Source organism: Anabrus simplex, chromosome 1, assembly GCF_040414725.1.
Source record: "Anabrus simplex isolate iqAnaSimp1 chromosome 1, ASM4041472v1, whole genome shotgun sequence".
NCBI classification, from domain to species: domain Eukaryota; kingdom Metazoa; phylum Arthropoda; class Insecta; order Orthoptera; family Tettigoniidae; genus Anabrus; species Anabrus simplex.
Window position 1 is genome coordinate 361,243,058 of NC_090265.1, and position 21,039 is coordinate 361,264,096.

General features: G+C 38.1%; 1 protein-coding gene across 1 annotated transcript in view; it reads left to right on the forward strand.

Annotated features, from left to right (window-relative positions):
- LOC136866147 (CUE domain-containing protein 2-A) overlaps positions 1-21,039 on the forward strand; it is a 180,678-nt gene that overhangs the window by 44,951 nt on the left and 114,688 nt on the right. The window contains exon 3 of the mRNA XM_067142855.2: positions 2,190-2,380. Coding sequence (XP_066998956.1) covers positions 2,190-2,380 — 191 coding nt within the window. The remainder of the gene's footprint in view (positions 1-2,189; positions 2,381-21,039) is intronic.

Below are 21,039 nucleotides of genomic sequence, written 5' to 3' on the forward strand. Positions count from 1 at the left end.
TTGCACCAATACAGATAGGTCTTATGGCAACGATGGGATAGGAAAGGGCTAGGAGTGGGAAGGAAGCAGCCATGGCCTTAATTAAGGTACAGCCCCATTGTTTGCCTGGTGTGAAAATGGGAAACCACAGAAAACCATCTTCAGGGCTGCCGACAGTGGGGTTCGAATCCACTATCTCCCGAATACTGGATACTGGCCGCACTTAAGCGACTGCAGCTATCGAGCTCAGTCTAAAAATTAAGGAAAGTCAAATTAGTCACTTTGTTGTCCGAACTAGTGAAGCAAAAAAACCACAAAGAGGACTTAGATGATAAACAGGTTGCAAAATTATGTTACACTACAAATAGTTATTTTTGCTCATTAATTTCAGAATTCAGAAGACTCGCAAGTATGTTGCGACGTAATTTACTCCTCTATTCTTGATATTGGTCCCACTCTCATTTAGTGCACAGCCTAAATAATCTAGCCTTTGTGCTTTCTGCAGTTGTTTCCCATTGATATAGATTGGATTATGTTTTAGACATGATAAGCTTTTGGGTGTATGCCGTGTTGGAAAATAAGGTGACATTGTTTACATTTTGTAGAGAACTTTGCTCTGCGTCTTCGGAAAAAAATCTTATCTGTTCACAAGCAAGACTTCCTCTATACCTTCCAGAGTGTCTCTGAACAACTTCTCGGGGTAGAGCTAAAGTTGACAGATTCGATTCCAACCTATAGATTTACCGGCACATAAAGGACAAACGTCTGGCTCTCCTGCATTTCCAAAAACCATAAAAGTAGTTAGTGGGATATAAAAAAAAACACTTACATTCTTAGAGAAGTCTTGCTCGTGAACAGACAAGATTTTCTTTGAAGATGCAAAGTTCTCTGCAAAACAAAGAATTTCACCTTGTTTTCTGACATGGCAAAAGCCCAAAAGCTTGTTACCATGTTTACAATTACGGGCTGTAAAAGCATCAATCTAAATATTGGAACTCACTACAAGACATGTTCATGTTTACAGTAATTAGTAGTTCACTTTAAATGAGATCTACTGAGCACCTGTTTCTACTGTCTGATCACTTGTTAGACATTAAGGAGAAAATGTCAATATTGTCACAGCTCTTACTTATGACCATCATTTTTGTTTTCAATGATGCATTCCATATCTTTCACTGACACTTGCTACTTGATCAGCTATTTATAGTCCTTCTGCACTATCAGCAAGTAGTACTGAGTCATCAGCTTATCCAAAGTTGTTATAATTACCCCATTTATAGAAATGCCATCCTCTATACCTTCCAGAGACTCTCTGAACAACTCCTTGGAGTAGAAATTAAACAATAATGGAGACACTATACATCCTTGTCAAACTCCTTTACAGATGTGTAATTCTTCTGATGTGTTTGTTTCTCTATTCATACTGTTACCAGTAAAGATTAGTAATAAATCTTGCATCTTCGTCATCTATGCTGGATACTTGTAGAATTTCTAAGAGCTTCCAATGTTGGACCTCGTTGAAAGCTTTTTCAAAGTCTATGAAACAAGCAAACACATTCTGGTAGAATTATAGTGATCTCATTATACAGAGTCTGTCCTTGAGCTTAATCTAATCACTATCCTTGTTCACTGGTCATTGCAGGATCCACTTTTGCATTTCCTTTACGTGGATGAAGCGTATAATCACATTGTTTTGCTGGGTTGAGTAGCTCAGTTGGTAGAACACTGACCTGAGCTAAAGTTGGCAGATTTGGTCCCGACTGGTAGATTTACCAGCACATAAAATAACTCCCACAGCACAAAATTCTGGCTCTCCTGCATCCCCAAAAACCATAAAAGAAGTTAATGGGATGTAAAAATCAATAATATTATTTATTGTTTTGTCCTTTAAAACAACGTCACCTCCACTACCCTCTATTTGTATTTTGCTGGGATACACTCTAAGAAGTATTGTTTGTTTATTCTGTAGTCTATGTTAAATGGGAAACTGTTTCCGTTGCAATTGTTTTTATGAAGTAAAAATATTTTGGCCTGGCGTAAGTGCTATTTATTACAGTGAAATTTTCTACGGGATATTGAGTGGGAGGGTAATGTGACAACATAGCTATGTGATTAGACAGTTCTGTGTAGTCTCTTGAGACCAAAATGCTTCCCATTTGATACAGACTATACATGAGCTTCTGATAAGAATATTGTGTTTGTCCTAACAGGGGATGAAAATGATTATATGGAAAAGGACATTTCTACATTGACTATGTTACCACTAACTGCAGTCGCTCGACGCTCAAATGAGGACTCTGAGACGTTAAAGACTGAGGATCCACCAAAACGAGTCCATTTACTTTCAGAAAACAGTGATAGCAGCTCTGATGGAAGTAGTGATTATGGATCGAAGCAAGAGGTATGTAGAGTAGAAATATATTATAAACAATATTTTCATTCTGTATTGAGTTGTAGGTACACTTCAATTTTCTCGGTATTCATAGTGTAGTCTTGGAAGCAAAATCAGACTGGAAGGTAGGTTATAAACAAAGAGAAACTTATCAAGGTAGAGACATTATTGAAATATATTCAAGATCTGATATGATTATGTAAACGGAATTACAATGCCTAGAAAAGAAGACCCTATTAAGCCCACTACCTTCCCTGACCTAATCCTTTTCCATCCCAGCGTCTTCAAAATTTATATATGTGCTAGTGGGATGTTAAACCACCGCCCAAACGTGTATCAAAGTTTCAATCTACCGTATGCCTGTACATTCTGATGTTATAACTGCTAGAAATTTGGCTGCACCTCATTGTGTTGTCAAAGATCAATGACCTGTAGGATGCGTTGAAAGTAAGAGTATGCTGGTGTTGGGTGCACACCACCACTTGTGTGCATCAACTGCAAAGGTGAGCATGCTCTGAAATCCAAGTAATGCCCCATTTTCAAGGAGGAGAAGATGATCCAGGAGATCAAAACTCTGGATAACTTATCCTGAGACTCAAAGAAAATTCAGATCCATGGCTGCTCTGGAATTCTCTGTCTCCTCTGCTGAGAAGGTCTCAAAGTACGGACCTCACCAGAGCGTTTTGTACCTAATACCAGTACTCTGCTAGTATCGGAAAATTTAACTAGACATCAACCAAATTTTGTACAAAAGGACAATGAAGGTCCCAAGAAGATATCTGGACCTCCTCCTGAGAAACCAATAAGTGTGTCATTGCTAGGGTTGCCACTTTTTGATTTAAGAAATAAGGCACATTTACCTAAAAATACAGAATTTTTCACAAAAATAAGGGACTGTTCATAAATACTTGAAAATCAAACGTTAGATAAATTAGTTTCATTAACAGAATACGGTACATACGGTACAATGCATTAGATATGACAAAACATGCAGAGAGAAACATTATTAGAACTTTCTTATTTTCTCCATCTGTATTTCGCATTTGACATAGCTGACTTTAAAATTGCACTGACTAACTGCATCATGCCGTGGAACTCACTACAAGACATGTTCATGTTTACAGTAATTAGTAGTTCACTTTAAATGAGATCTACTGAGCACCTGTTTCTACTGTCTGATCACTTGTTAGACATTAAGGAGAAAATGCGTTCAGTAACAAATGCATTTGACCCGGGAACACTCATTACAGAAGACACAAGCATATCTAATTATACTAGTTTTTGTTGTCTTTTATGACTAGTAAACACTGACAACCACTTGTTTGAGGCATATTCTGTACTCTCCAAAATACAGGAATGTTTCACACAAAACAAAACTCTACTCCATATCAATTATTTCAGTTAATTGGAGGGATTAATAAGTTGACAACTTACGTAGATTTAGTCTCAAACAACATGAACATTCACGTTAGAAATTGGAATGGAAGACCTACGGAAGTACGAGGTGGAAGACGAGGTAAATAACCCGGCATGTTCAGTTTTGATATACTAACAATTTGTTGGTTGTTTTGATCCACCTTTTCAAGACAAATTACAGTTTGTGTTGCTAAGTTGTAATGTTACAACACTAATTTACTGGGACATGTTTCGCTTTTATTCACAAGCATCATCAGCCTATACAATTGCCTCAAGGTTTGTCATATTTGGAATGTTGTTACAAATTTCATTACATTGAATGTAAATCTAATTTCAGTGATAACAATATTTAAAACATAAGAATAATATACACATTAAAATTTATGACAATATGATTTGCAATGTTAAAATGGAGTAACTCTTAATTCTAAAACACACTGACGTCCAAAACACAGTTTTTACAATTTGAAAATTTGGTTAAAAATTGTTTGCAATGTTAAAATAAAATTGATTCAACTATAATTTGGCATTAAAATTTGAGTCGTAAATATAAATATTGGATGTTAATATATAGGAGCTATAGTTTCTGAAGTGCGTTGGTTTCTAGAATACAGTAACATTTCAGTATTGAGAATTTTAGTTAAGAATTGTACTCTCTAAATAATGTTATTTTAAAAGACTGATCAAATTGCCAAACTGCAGCAGCAAGCCTCATCAAATCTAGAAGCCATTTTCCAACGAACCCAAGACTTCAGTTCTAAATTATCATCTAGACTCTAATCACGCATGATGCAAAATTACAGTCTTTTAAAATAACATTATTTAGAAAACACAATTCTTAACTAAAATTCTCAATACTGAAATGTTACTGTATTCTAGAAACCAACGCACTTCAGAAACTATAGCTCCTATATATTAACATCCAATATTTATATTTATGACTCAAATTTTAATGCCAAATTATAGTTGAATCAATTTTATTTTAACATTGCAAACAATTTTTAACCAAATTTTCAAATTGTAAAAACTGTGTTTTGGATGTCAGTGTGTTTTAGAATTAAGAGTTACTCCATTTTAACATTGCAAATCATATTGTCATAATTTTTAATGTGTATATTATTCTTATGTTTTAAATATTGTTATCACTGAAATTAGATTTACATTCAATGTAATGAAATTTGTAACAACATTCCAAATATGACAAACCTTGAGGCAATTGTATAGGCTGATGATGCTTGTGAATAAAAGCGAAACATGTCCCGGTAAATTAGTGTTGTAACATTACAACTTAGCAACACAAACTGTAATTTGTTTGAAAAGGTGGATCAAAACAACCAACAAATTGTTAGTGTATCATAGCATAGTTCAATACGGGTCTAATAATGAGATTAGTTACATGTAATGTGATAGCCAACCAGGCAAAAACTAAGAGAAACAGGTATATTAACCTCAAGGTTAAGGTCAGTAAGATTGCTATAGATATCTGGTTTTTGAAAGAATGTTTAAGGTGCGGTGTAATACCGAAATTCAAAATCTCTGGACACCCAAAACAGAGTAAACAAAATATGGCTAAAAACGAATTAAAGTTACTGTACAGAAAAAAATCGCTACTGAACTTACAGCTCTACAAAGCACACTTAAGTATATCCCATTTTACGTCGCCTTTAGACTGGAGCTCCATTCAACGACATACTATTGAAAAACTCTCAAACATCTTAGACAGAAAGCAAAAAACTCTAGAAAACAAACTAAACCACCTAATAGAAGATCAAAATAAGTTAACTGTTAATGGAAAAAGTGATTCAATTCCTTTAAAGATAAACAACCCCGTGACAATTAATTTATCAGACACCAATTTTTCTGAAAATGAAATGAACATACTCAACAAAGGAACTAAGTTCAATTGACCTAACCCGTACAAAATGGAAGAATTAACTATCACAATAGCGGAATCTGAAGCAAATATAGGGAAACTGCCGGCAGAAATACAAAATAACATTAAATATGAAGTAAAAAAGAAACTCCCAAGTTTAGTAAAAGAAATGAAAACTAATTCCGACCAGACCCTCCTAAAACAAATAAAAGATTTAAAGACAAAAATAAAAGATAACGACATTATCATGACTAAGGCAGATAAAGGCGAAAAAATAGTCCTAGTAAATAAAAGTGACTACATCAAAAAAAAAAAAAAACCGAAGAATTCTTTTCTAATGAATCTTACACTATAGCAAATAAAGACCCGGTCTCTAGAATTCAAAGGAATCTAAAAACAATCCTTAAAAATTCAATTTGTTTATTTAACGAGCAAGAACTACAAAAAATGGTCAACATGAACCCAACATTACCCAAGGCAAAAGCACTACCTAAAGTACACAAAAACAATACACCCATTCGACCAATTATAAACAGCAGAAATAGCCCAACATATAAAATATCAAAATTTATACATCAGTTCCTCACAAAGCATTATAAGTTCCAGAGTAACTCCTCAATTAAAAACTCAGTTGAATTTTGCGAAAGATTAAAAAACTTCAACTTACAAACCCACCATAGAATGAGCTCTTTTGACATTTCCAATATGTATTCAAATATCCCCATTAAAGAAACAATCAAAATTATTAACTCAAAGCTTTCCAAATATAGCAAGTAAGCTAGAAGTAGATGAATTTATTACACTACTTAAATTCTTATTAAATAACAACCATTTCACCTTTAACAATAAAATTTACCACCAATTAAGTTTAGCTCAGGAATATTAGCAGATATTTATATGGATAACATAGAACATAGCATAATTAAACCAAACATAGAAGGAATCTGTCTTTGGCTGAGGTTTGTTGACGATACATTTGTTATAACAGACAACCGAAAAAATAACAGCGAAAAAATCTTTGAATTTTTAAACAACATCGATAGATACGTAAAATTTACCAAAGAAGACGAAAAAAACAACTCATTGAATTATCTAGATGTTACTGTAACACGCTTAAAATCCAAATTTGATTATCAGATATACAGAAAACCAACACACACGCCAATAACAATAAGATATGACTCACTCCACCCCAAATCCCACAAACAAGCAACCTTTTTCAGTATGGTCTACAGAGCCTACAAAATACCCTTATCACCCGCGAATTTTACAAAAGAAATAAATTTTATAAAAGAACTAGCACTAGCCAATGGATATAAAGCAGACATAGTAAATCGAATCATCAACAAAGTAAAGCTCAAAATAGCCACAAACCTCGCACCGGAAAAGACTAAAAAATCCAAATACGCAACCTTCACTTACACCAGTTCAAAGATTCACCGAATAGCAAACCCACTCAAAAAACGGGATATGCAAATAGCCTTTAAAACATATAACACTAACAAAAACTTCTTTTTTAACCATAACACAGTAAATGCCTACAATAACAAATTTCAAGGCTCCGGAATATACAGACTATCATGCGCACAGTGTAAATCTTCATGTGTTGGCCAAACTGGATGCAGTTTCCTAACCAGATACATGGAACACTTTAACGCCTTAAAACACAATAAATACTCTGCAATGAGTAATCATATGAAAGAAACCGGCCATCATTACACCTCAATAAACAAAGACCTTACAATAATCCAAAGAATCGAAAAGGGGAAGCTAATGACAGAGTTCGAAAACATATATATTTATTTGGATCAATACTTTAATAAATGAAAAAACTTGAATGACGTGGTCGAAATAAAAAGTTCATTAATAGAGCAGTTGCCAACATTATTATGAAATCTCAAATCATATAAAAGCAAATTCTTTAAAATATTCAATCTAAATGCACTCACAACTGAAACCATTTCGGCAACGCAAAAAAGTCCCCCTCCACATAACACGCCAAAGCTTAACGCCCCGCCTGCAGGATCGTCCTCTACCCCCACCTCGACAACAGATAAGAATTCCCTACCACATAGCACGTCAATAGCAAATGCCCCGCCCAACATCTCTTCCCCTCAACCCTCTACCCGCCCTTCACAACAGCTCTTTCATACGTACAACACAAGGAGTAGAACCACAACAGACAATAGTCACAGTAATGCAATAAGGTCCACAAGATTCTGTAGCAGCAGACAAAGGGGTAAGTGATAATGCAACATCAACACTCACATTACAAGTACAACACACACACAATATTACTAAAGTTCATTTCCATTTGTTCCAGGTGCTTCTTCCATTCTATAAATCGAAAGAAACATAATCAGATACTCAAAATTTGGATTGAAGCCCCTTTTAACCATAACTTACATCAAAACAATCAATTTCCAACGGAGAGTCTGGTCGCTACAAACAAGAATTAAATATGTCAATACTTCCTCTGATCAAATTGCCAAACTGCAGCAGCAAGCCTCATCAAATCTAGAAGCCATTTTCCAACGAACCCAAGACTTCAGTTCTAGATTATCATCATGACTCTAATCACGCATGATGCAAAATTACAGTCTTTTAAAATAACATTATTTAGAGAGCACAATTCTTAACTAAAATTCTCAATACTGAAATGTTACTGTATTCTAGAAACCAATGCACTTCAGAAACTATAGCTCCTATATATCAACATCCAATATTTATATTTATGACTCAAATTTTAATGCCAAATTATAGTTGAATCAATTTTATTTTACCATTGCAAACAATTTTTAACCAAATTTTCAAATTGTAAAAACTGTGTTTTGGACGTCAGTGTGTTTTAGAATTAAGAGTTACTCCATTTTAACATTGCAAATCATATAGTCATAATTTTTAATGTGTATATTATTCTTATGTTTTAAATATTGTTATCACTGAAATTAGATTTACATTCAGTGTAATGAAATTTGTAACAACATTCCAAATATGACAAACCTTGAGGCAATTGTATAGGCTGATGATGCTTGTGAATAAAAGCGAAACATGTCCCGGTAAATTAGTGTTGTAACATTACAACTTAGCAACACAAACTGTAATTTGTATTGAAAAGGTGGATCAAAACAACCAATAAATTGTTAGTATATCATGGCATAGTTCAATACGGGTCTAATAATGAGATTAGTTACATGTAATGTTCAGTTTTACCAGCAAATGGCGAGACATCATGAGATTTCCTTCTTCTGAGGCTCCAAAAAAAAAAAAAAAAAAAAAAAAAAAAGTTATTTTCAACTTTAATGGTGCTCCATTTTAAAATATTTAGAGATGAAAAAGGACAAACAGTCGTTTTTACAAGACAACAGTTTATAATATGGGATGCAAAATTTTCACCTCAAATACGGGATGTCCCATACAATACAGGACAGGTGGCAACTCTAGTCATTGCCGACTTTTCTTAGACTTTTGGCTGGGAAATCATCTCCCAGGCTTCAACCAACATCTATTGGAGGAAAAAGAGCAGAAGAAGCGGAATCCCCAGCGTTCCCTTACCCAATTGGAGAAGAAGCCTTCTTCAGCAGCTGGGCTGAGTAGCTCAGACAGTAGAGGACTGATCTTCCTAGCTCGAGTTGGCAAGTTCAATCCCGGATCAGTCTGGTGGTATTTGAATATTTGAAGGTGCTCAGATGCACCAACCTCATGTGGTAGACTTACTGGCACGTTAAAGAATGCCTGTGCGACAATATTCCAGCACCTTGTCATGTCCAAAAAACCATAAAGGTAGTTTTTGGGATATACAAACAGTAATACATAATTTGACATATCATTTTGACCATGGTTAACACTTGTCAGCCTTTCTGGATTTCCAGTACTCCTCTCCTTGGTGGAGAATGCAGTTCTTCGCTCTTCAAACCACGTTGAACCAGGTCGTATTCACACTCTTTCTAGAAGATTCTTTAACCTGCGTAACCAGTCCTAAATTTACTTTTTTCTTGAATCAGTGTCTTGAAGACACCGGCCAGAACCTCCCTCACTACAATTACCCATGGAATGGTACATTTTCATTTTCAAGAAGATAAAGAATTCTTTGAGATATTCTGGTGTTAGTCATTGGAGACAGATGATGGTGAAACATAAGACAGCGCTTCCTCATAACAAGTGAGAGCTTTTCAAATTTGAATTCCTTCATGCAGAAAGGGCCTCAGTCCATTTTTTAATTTCTTTTTTAGAGAAAACGACATTTTATACCAGCGTGTTGTACACTCCTAAATGCATGTATTCATGCTGAAGAGGCTTCAGTCTGACTTCATGGTAGTCAGTGAATGAGGAGTCAATGAGCACTATTCAATGAAAAAGGCCTTCAGTCAGGGACTTAAGCCTGTTTTCCATAAAGCCAAGGTGCTGTTATCTATCAGCAGATGTACACAACAGTAACTGATTGTGTTTTGTTCAACTATAGTAAATTAGCTACAGTATCCCAGTACAATAGTTTGTCATCATCGGCTTTAACTTGTTTCCGAGCATTTAGCTTCTTCTAATAAATTCACTTCTTTCTGTGGATGTACTTTTGATGGTTGAACGGACCAATTATAACATAGAATAAGCGTCCACACAGATTGCACAGAATTGTTGGAGGTGGACATGGTTTGTGCTGCAAGGAGTTTTCATGCTTCCCTCCTGGCTCTTCACATCTGTGTCGTTCCCCTTCAAACAGATTGACAGCAGCAGTGATGGTCTGGTGCCAGATTGTTCGGTCTTGAGCAAGCGTGTCCCAAGTTTGTGGATTGAGACCTCTCATCTTCACAGTGTGCTAAGCTGGTCCTTGTAGAACCTCATGGGGGCTCCATGAGGTCCGGTGCCAGAACAAAGTTCACCGTAAAGGATTTGGCATGGAAATCTGGTATCACTCATCTGATGGACATGGCCAATCCATCTAAGCTGATGACCAATGATGGATAACTCTATGCTCTTGGCACACGCACACATGACATAATCTTCGCTTTTCATCTTAAGGATGGATCAAAGTTTTTGCTGGTGGAAACGCTCAAGCTTTTTCAAGTCACGTCGGTAAAGGGTCCAAGTTTCACAACCATACAGCAATGTTGTGATGACAACAGTGCAGTACACCATGAGTTTCTTCTTCACGGTCAGGTCTTTATTCACGAACGCCCGGTGTGATAGTCGTCCAAATGCTGCATGGGCAGCACCAATTCTCTTCTCCACATCTTGCTTATAGTTACAGCGCACAGATAGGATACTACCCAAGTATGAAAAGTAGTCTACCTGCTCCAATGGAGTATTTGAGATGGAGATGTTGAAATGTGGAAGGGTTGTGTCTGGTGTAGGTTGTTCCAGGACCTTGATCTTTTGAACAGTAATGGTGAGACCAAAACGATCACATGCACTCTTGTAGCAGTTAACTGACTGTTGCAATTCCTTTGGTGTGAGTGTGAGTGATGCAGCATCATTTGCATACAGCATTGTGGTTACCTTCGTAACTTGGTTGAGCCTCCGGGAGTGAATTCTTGCTAGGTTGAAAAGCCCTCCATCGAAACGATACCTAACCTCCACACCTGGGTTGTTCGTAGAAGATTCATGTAGCATGGCAGCCAAATATAATGCAAGCAGTGTTGGAGCAATCACACACCCCTGTTTCAGTCCATGAGTAATAGGAAATTAATCCGAGATCGTATTCTGATGGCAAACCTGTCCGGTCATGCTGTCATGGTGGGCCTCAACCAGATTAACAAAATGCTGAGGACAGCCAAAGTGTTTCAGTACTGCCCACATAGCAGGTCTTGGCACAGAGTCAAATGCCTTTTCCAGGTCACAAAAGACTAAGAAGAGACGATTCTGTTGCTCTCTGCATTTTTCCTGAAGTTGCCTTGCACAGAAGATCAGATCAGTTGTGCCTCTGGAAGTTCGAAACCCACACTGGGACTCGGGGAGGATTCTGTCAGAGATAACCTGGAGGTGGTTAAGCAGAATTCTTGCGAGAATTTTACGTTACATAGATAGTAGTGATATACCGGGATAGTACCACAAACACTGCAATCACTTTTCTTGAAGATTGTGATGAAAGTGTTATTTATTAATTCGCCGGGTACCACTCTGACTTCTCAAATTTTGAGGATGAGAGTGAAAATTCTCGTTTCGAGTGATTGACCACCAGCTGAAATAACTCCAGAGGGATGTTATCTGGGCCAGGTGCCTTTCTGGGTTTCAAACGATCGAGAACTGCACTGAATTCTTGGTAAGTTGGCAGAACTGCCATCCATAGTTTGTTTGGACTGTTGAGGCACATCACAAAGAAAGTCTTCATCAGCAGTGGAAAGATGATTTAGAAGAGTGGAGAAATGCTCTGGGATTTCATGGCTGTCAGTAAGAGTGGTAGAGTTGTCAGCAATTTTCAGACCGGGCGAATTGGCCGTGCGCGTAGAGGCGCGCGGCTCTGAGCTTGCATCCGGGAGATAGTAGGTTCGAATCCCACTATCGGCAGCCCTGAAAATGGTTTTCCGTGGTTTCCCATTTTCATACCAGGCAAATGCTGGGGCTGTACCTTAATTAAGGCCACGGCCGCTTCCTTCCAACTCCTAGGCCTTTCCTATCCCATCGTCGCCATAAGACCTATCTGTGTCAGTGCGACGTAAAGCCCGTAGCAAAAAAAAAAAAAAAAAAAAAAAAAAAAAAAAAAAAAAAAAAAAAAAAAAAAAAAAGGCAATTTTCAGTATACCTGTTGAAGAGCGAGATGAACAATACAGCTCTTTTATTCCCGCATAAAAGTTCCTCAGGTATCGTGCTTCAAATAGTTTCTGAAGTTCTTGATCTTTCTGTTGCCACCACGTATTCTTGATTTCTCTTATCTTTGTCTGACACATTATTTTAAGTTGTAAAAAATATGCTTTCTTTATGTTGGAGGATGGATCTTGAAAATGGGATAGATAGGCTTCTCTTTTTGTGTTGATGAGGCACAAAATTTCCCCATTGTTGTCATCAAACCAGTCTAGTCTCTTCTGTTTTACAAAACCAATGGTTTCCTCGGCTGACTTCATGCTAATCTTCTGCAAAGTGGCCCATTCTTGCTGAACGTTATTTGTGTTAACTGGGTTAACTGTTAGCTGTACATTGATCATATTTTGAAATTCTGTGGCAAAGGATTCATCCTGAAGTTCAAACATTTTAAACTTTCTTCTGGTCAAGATTTGGAGATGCCTAGGTGGTTTAGGGCTATGGAGATCCTGAGTTTTCAAGTAAGGAGTTTGTGATCAGTCCAACAGTCATCAATATTTCTTGCCGTTCTGGTAATAAGAATGTCTTTCTTATCGCAGTGCTGTGTAATGACATAATCAAGAATGAGCCAATGCTTGGATCGAAGATGCATCAACGTGGTCTTGAAGCGGTTAAGCAGTGGAAACTGAGTGTGGTGATGAAGAGTTCATTTTCTTCACATAGACCTAGAAGCAATAGTCCATTTGCAGTACAATTGACAACTCCTTGCTTACCCATCACATTTTTCCATAGTTGATTATCTCTCCCAACTCTGGCATTGAAATCGCCAAGGAGTAATAGCTTATCTGCAGATGGTATCTCAGCTGATTGTAGAACTCATCCTTATATCATCATCAGCATCTAAGGTTGGAGCATATGTGAATATGAGCATCATAAATGTACCTCCTGAGAGTTGAAATGCGGAGAGTCATATTTCGCTGATTGCAGTGGGAGTAAGTTGGTGATCAGTAACCTGTTTAGTCTTCACAGCGAATTCCACACCATGGATGCGACGTTCTTGCTCCTCCTTTCCCTTCCAGAAAATGGTATATCCTGAAGCAAACTCAGAAATTTTGCCTTCCGTGGACAGTCTGGTTTCACTCAAAGCAGCAACGTCAATGTTGAGGCTAGAGAGCTCGTGGGTGACGAGAGTCGTTCTTCTCTCAGGCCTGTCATTATCTGACACATCAAGTAAAGTTCTCACATTCCATGTTCCAATTTTCAGAGTGTGACTCTTTCCTGCTTTTGATTTCTGATCGCATGAAGGTGACCCGCTGGGTGTGCTGCTCAGCTGGACATAAGATGTGACTTCCGATGTTTAGCTCACCTTTTCTAGGGCCTTCCCCATGTGGGGTGGGCAGCGGTAATCCTAAACAGGGCTGCCCAAAAGCAGATGCTGATCCGAATTCCTGAGTAGTCACAGGGTCTCAGGGAGACGACCATCACACATTGCTGCCAACGTGCAGGTCCGAACTAGGGTCTTCCAGTTTCACCCATTACATGCTCCCACGCACTGAGATCTTGGAGCCGTGTCCTACGGCACATATGGAATGAGACATACAGGATCAAAAACCGAGACTGCAACGAACTGCCACAGACTCGAAGTACTACTGAGGTGCATCTTCACAGCCAGTTTTTCTGGCATAACCTCTTCTGCCTCCAGGACCGTTGGAAGCTATGAGAGTAACGGATTCCTCCTCCACTCGTTTTGCCATTGGACTAAACACTTGTGTTGGGTTCCAGTGTCATTTCCTACACTGAGGGGACCATCGACCTACATAAAGGGCCTCATCTGCCCAAAGCCATTGGCCCCTTTAGGAAATTGAGTTGTTTACCGACATTTGGGGTTGATGATATAGATGTTGATTCCCATAGGGAATCTGAAATATTTGTCCTGAATGAGTAAATTTATAATACCAATATAAATGGTCCGTTATTGGACATTATAAATTTTCCAGCTAACTCATTCTTGGTTGCCAGCGTTTCGCCCTCGTGTGCTAGGGTGGGCTGATCAGTTGGTACCTAGCACACCTGAGTTCGCTGGAAAATTTATAATGTCCAATAACGGACCATTTATATTGGTATTATAAATTTACTCATTCAGGACAAATATTTCAGATTCCCTATGGGAATCAACATCTATATCATCTGATAGCCAAGCAGGCATCAATTTTTAGTGATGAGACAAAGTCTCTTAGTGCATTGGCACTGCCGGTGGCTCCAGTTAGCCTACGCAGTGGCCTCCACGGTATGCACTAGCCAGCGTATTGGTAGGTGTGCTAGGTACCAACTGATGAGCCCACCCTAGCACACGAGGGCAAAACGCTGGCAACCAAGAATGAGTTAGCTGGAAAATTTATAATGTCCAATAACGGACCATTTATATTGGTATTATTTGGGGTTGAGTCGCTGTCTGTACGGACTTACTTCGTTATCATAGTGAAATATCCAGCCAGTCAGGTAGTACAATACTTCTTCATTTATTGATAACTGTGTAAGGCATACTTTCCCTCTGGGACAATCAAGCCATCTGAGGCTTTCATTTTCTGGACATCCCAGCTTATAATTGTGACTGTAAAGGACATCCCAGCTTATAATTGTGACTGTAAAACATACTTTAACCCTTTCCCACGGAATATCTTTGACTCACTGTCGGGCGAAACCTAGAGTAATAATTTGCTTGTCAGGTATAGTTGTGGAGTACCTTCACTGAATAATTTACTCTGTAAAAACCACTTAAGATACCACTTTCAAATTTTGTAACAATGGAAGATACACTATAGTTATTCTAAAATGATACAATGAGATCACCTAATTACACGCAAGACCCCCCTCCCCCCTGTTCAGAATGATACATCAAGAAGCATCCAATATGGCGCATAATGTTAAATTGCTTGTTCTTGAAGTCAGTCTGAATTGCTGGACCTGATGGGACTCTTATTTTCTTGGTAATGTAGAAAACGCAGGAATTAACCCTGAATCTCCCAATTTATTTCCTTTTCGGGATCAGTCGGATGAAGATATTTAGATAGCAAATCGTACTTCTTCTCGGACATACAAACTATAAACAATTTTTTACTGAATGGGATTGGAAGATAAATTGACATTAGTTGGAATATTATGTAATTAAGTAGAGGCTCATAGTCCAAAACAAAATTAACTGAAGAATTAAAACTGATAATTATGTTTTTTACAAGTAGGCCTAATATTTTTAAAGGAGACAGTACCTGAATGAACATTTCCTGTCCTGTGCCGTATGTCGATTTCCCTCAGATTCATATCCTGTCCCAACTGGTCCCCATACCATTTTTATTATCATACCTACAACTTTAAACTCACTACCATTGCATTTGTCAACATATTGATCTAATTTGTAACAAATGTCCTGCACACTCAACTGGTTATGAGCAGCCATGTTGCTGCAATGTGTTTACATTCAGTCAGCTGTCTGTTCTATCTAAGGAAACGTATAAAAGAACACTTTATTTTAGGATTCCGTGCATGCCAGTTGTATCTAGGAAGCATAGGGAATTCACTGGTTCCAAAAAGTTATATGTTTAGCAGACAGATGGCAGAGGAAGTCGGTTTGAAAGACGAGTACGTTTTACTACGCAACCCGCGGGAGACAATGTGTGACTCCAGTGCGCTTTACTATGCAATCCGCGGGAAAGAGTTAAGTATCTGCTAGCATTTTAAAATACAAGTTCGACATTTTTTAATATTTTCACTGTTTGCCTATAAGTGTTTGTGATTTGTACAGAAGGTGCCTCAGTCTAGTGGCTCAGGAAAATTGAGAGCTTACAATAATTAATAACTGTAACTGTGAATCATATTCAAGATATCTGATGCGAACCATGTGACCTTGCCGTGGTGGGGAGGTTTGTGCGTCCTGTCGTGACCCTAAGGGAAATCAACAGGCTGAGGACTCGGGTCGGAATTTTGGGAGCGTATAGTCAGATTGGCAAAGTTTGAATATTAATTATATTCTATAACCCAAGAATATTCAATATTCACATATATATATACTCACACACAAGTTACATGTACAATACTATCACAATGTATTCTGACACCATTTAAAACCTCAATTCCTTCTCAACTTCAGATCCTTCTGAATCTCTCTAAGTCTTTAAATACACATAATAATAATAATTATGTTCGCTCGTTGAATACTTAACTACGGAGTAGAATTGAAGCTCGTCCAGTTGAGGTCTTCTCTCTTCTTTCTTCTGCATAGATATCTCTGGAACCCGTTATTCTTCGCGGCAAGTCGCTGTTCTCCCCAAATATAAGTATTTACTAGTTTATGACGATGATTATAATCCAACACCTACTTTGACAATCGGTGTGGTAAACCCTTGTGATTGCCCACTGACAAATCACACTTACTTTCAGAGCCTAATGTCCCTTTAACTTACTAACAGTTTTCAGCTGCTTACTCGCAGCTCTTACTCTAATTATACAAGCACACTAACAGTTCTCTTGGCGATAGAGTCTACAGTCAAAAAGCCTCCTCGAGTGCTGTGAGTCAAAAAGCCCTGTTGTTTACGTGTTACTAGGTTATATAGCCTTTCTTATTCTTCTCGAATAATCCACTGAGTAATACCATCTCCACTGGCCACTCGTACACGTCACAGAGTCACTGCTCTCTGATTGGCTCCTTAGTATGAAACTTCCCAGTCACGCGGCAACTACATGTGATGTTCTAGAACACTTTGGAAACTGTTTCTATGTCCCTTACACATGACTCTGTATATTTCCAACTCAGAAGAAGTGCGCATTTAACTTACACAATGGGTGATATGAATAAAAATGAGATGTAACTCGGAGACAAGTCTCGAAGGAGGATTGAGACGGTAGTCACTTGCGAGACAGAACTCGTCATGTATATGAATAAAGTTTGTTTCTCGCTAACGAGACTTGTCTCCTTCCGCTTGAGATGAGTCTCGCACACTGGCTCTGGTATCTGTCAGCTGACGAGTGAATTACTACAAAAAGTGGTTTTGTTGGAACAGATGAAAGTGTTAGATTTACAAGCGAAAAAGATTGAAAAGCGACAGTGTGTTCTCGAAAAAACAGAAGAACTCATTTCAGTGCAAAAACAGATTTTGCAACTGCAAATGGAAAATCTTTTACATGAAAGGGAGAGAAGAGCTGAACAAACAAGTACAACCGAAGTGGAACACCCGCCGATATTTTTTTCATTTAGAATAGTTCTTGACAGACTTTTCTTCTTCTTCAGTTATGTTTAACTTGGGAGCCTATTCTGCAAAGTATAGGCTACCTTTCGTATTAATCAATATTCAATAATCACTAGTTCTTATTTCAATTCTTTCTAGGCTTACATAAATGTAGTGGCTCGTACATTTGGTATACTTGAACCCCAGCTTGTGAACGACTGATTTAAGGTTTCTTTTCTTGTAAGTTTCCTTCAAGATATTGTGTAAGAAGTTACATTGTATTTATCATCACATTCAGGATCCACATACAAATGCATAATTTTCAGCGGTCATTGAAAGTCACTCAAACACTTTTTAGCACATGCTTCGTACTTCATTCTTCACGAATATGAAGAGTTTATTGACCATACCTGTGCATATCTAGGGGTGTTTCTGCCTATGATGTACTTTTTTTCTACAATTTGTTTTACGTCGCACCGACACAGATAGGTCATATGGCGACGATGGGATAGGCTTAGGAGTGGGATGGAAGCGGCCGTGGTCTTAATTAAGGTACAGTCCCAGCATTTTCCTGGTGTGAAAATGGGAAACCACGGAAAGCGATATTCAGGGCTGTCGACAGTGGGGCTTGAACCCACTACCTCCCGGATGCAAGCTCACAGCCTTGCGTCCCTAACCGCACGGCCAACTCACCCGGTATATAATATACTACCAATACCTATGTATATACTGTTGCATAAACTGTCTAAATTGCAAACTTTCAAAACTTAGAAACAATACAAAATGCTATCCATATTGATAAATGAAGGGAGTTGTTTGATTTGGACCGGACAAATTGCAATGAAACTTAGTAACATGATGAGCTAAGACATCCGGAACTCAATGGTGATAACCGTTCTGCCGTGAAATAACATTTTTGTACCGGTACTTATTGACAGTAAATTTTTGCTCCAGTTTTAAATGGAACGTGGTGTGTAGATGGCAGCGATTTCAATGAAACATGGTAGGATGGTCAATTAAGACATCAGAACATCGCTGCATGATTGACGTTGTTATATAGGTTACCCGCAGTGTGACAAAATGAATCAGTCTCAACAAGAATCCAAAAGTTTAAGGCTATTTATAGCATGCAAGTTTATATACAATTGACGAGGATTTCATATTACATATTTCAGCCTCAATTGTAAACGACAAAGAAGTATTAAAAGCCTAATATTTTGAAATATTCATATACTGTGCATGTTAGTAAAATGGGTTTGATGAGCAAGACATTCTGTTCATGTTGTCAAAATCTAATTTTCACTCTATAGCGCACTGTTTAATGTAACTTTAAAATAGAACTATCAGTGCATTTCTACAGTGCATACGCGAGGTCAATACAGCTGCAAACCACCCAGCTGTTCTTTAGCAATTACTCATAACAATGTCGTTGATTTTATGACAAAGTGAATATCAGCAATAAATTTAAGACAGGTAGATTGACAATTCATGGAAGTTTCATCGAAATCTGTCTGATCCAAACCAAATGCTTTCCTCGTAGTATTCGGCGCAAGTGAGATTTTGGTGCGATGGTTGAGAAAGAGCAGCACTCATAGAGGCAGCAAATCATTGGCCGAGTAACGTCATTATGCGAATCTGTTAAATGTTGTGAGACCAGTTGCAGCATATTTTTTCAAGGGCACAAGCCGCCGGTTGAAACTTTTAAACAAACTTAGAAACAGTGCAATCGAAAAAGGCATGGGCAGGAAATTTTACGGCCCTTAAACATAAATGGAATAGCTTACACCAGGACCAAAGATACTCGCACATTCGTTCAATACCATTTGGGCAACATGTGATATTCATTCATTCATTCATTCATTCATTCATTCATTATCATTATAGACTGTTATGCCTTTCAGCGTTCAGTCTGCAAGCCTCTGAGAATTTACTAAACGTCGCCACAATCCTCGATTTGCAACTAGTGTTGTGGCCTCATTTAGTTCTATACCTCTTATCTTTAAATCGTTAGAAACCGAGTCTAACCATCGTCGTCTTGGTCTCCCTCTACTTCTCTTACCCTCCATAACAGAGTCCATTATTCTCCTAGGTAACCTATCCTCCTCCATTCGCCTCACATGACCCCACCACCGAAGCCGGTTTATGCGTACAGCTTCATCCATCGAGTTCATTCCTAAATTAGCCTTTATCTCCTCATTCCGAGTACCATCCTGCCATTGTTCCCACCTGTTTGTACCAGCAATCATTCTTGCTACTTTCATGTCTGTTACTTCTAACTTATGAATAAGATATCCTGAGTCCACCCAGCTTTCGCTCCCGTAAAGCAAAGTTGGTCTGAAAACAAACCGATGTAAAGATAGTTTCGTCTGGGAGCTGACTTCCTTCTTACAGAATACTGCTGATCGCAACTGCGAGCTCACTGCATTCGCTTTACTACACCTTGATTCGATCTCACTTACTATATTACCATCCTGGGAGAACACACAACCTAAATACTTGAAATTATCGACCTGTTCTAGCTTTGTATCACCAATCTGACATTCAATTCTGTTGAATTTCTTACCTACTGACATCAATTTAGTCTTCGAGAGGCTAATTTTCATACCATACTCATTGCACCTATTTTCAAGTTCCAAGATATTAGACTGCAGGTTTTTGGCACAGTCTGCCATTAAGACCAAGTCGTCAGCATAGGCCAAACTGATTACTACATTTCCACCTAACTGAATCCCTCCCTGCCATTTTATACCTTTCAGCAGATGATCCATGTAAACTACGAACAGCAAAGGTGAAAGCTTGCAGCCTTGTCTAACCCCTGTAAGTACCCTGAACCAAGAACTCATTCTACCATCAATTCTCACTGAAGCCCAATTGTCAACATAAATGCCTTTGATTGATTTTAATAATCTACCTTTAATTCCATAGTCCCCCAGTGTGGCGAACATCTTTTCCCTCGGTACCCTGTCATATGCTTTCTCTAGATCTACGAAACATAAACACAACTGCCTATTCCTTTCGTAGCATTTTTCAATTACCTGGCGCATACTGAAAATCTGATCCTGACAGCCTCTCTGTGGTCTGAAACCACACTGGTTTTCATCCAACTTCCTCTCAACGACTGATCGCACCCTCCCTTCCAAGATGCCAGTGAATACTTTGCCTGGTATACTAATCAGTGAGATACCTCGATAGTTGTTGCAATCCTTCCTGTTCCCTTGCTTATAGATAGGTGCAATTACTGCTTTTGTCCAATCTGAAGGTACCTTACCAACACTCCACGCTAATTTTACTACTCTATGAAGCCATTTCATCCCTGCCTTCCCACTATACTTCACCATTTCAGGTCTAATTTCATCTATTCTTGCTGCCTTATGACAATGGAGTTTATTTACTATCCTTTCCACTTCCTCAAGCATAATTTCAAGAGA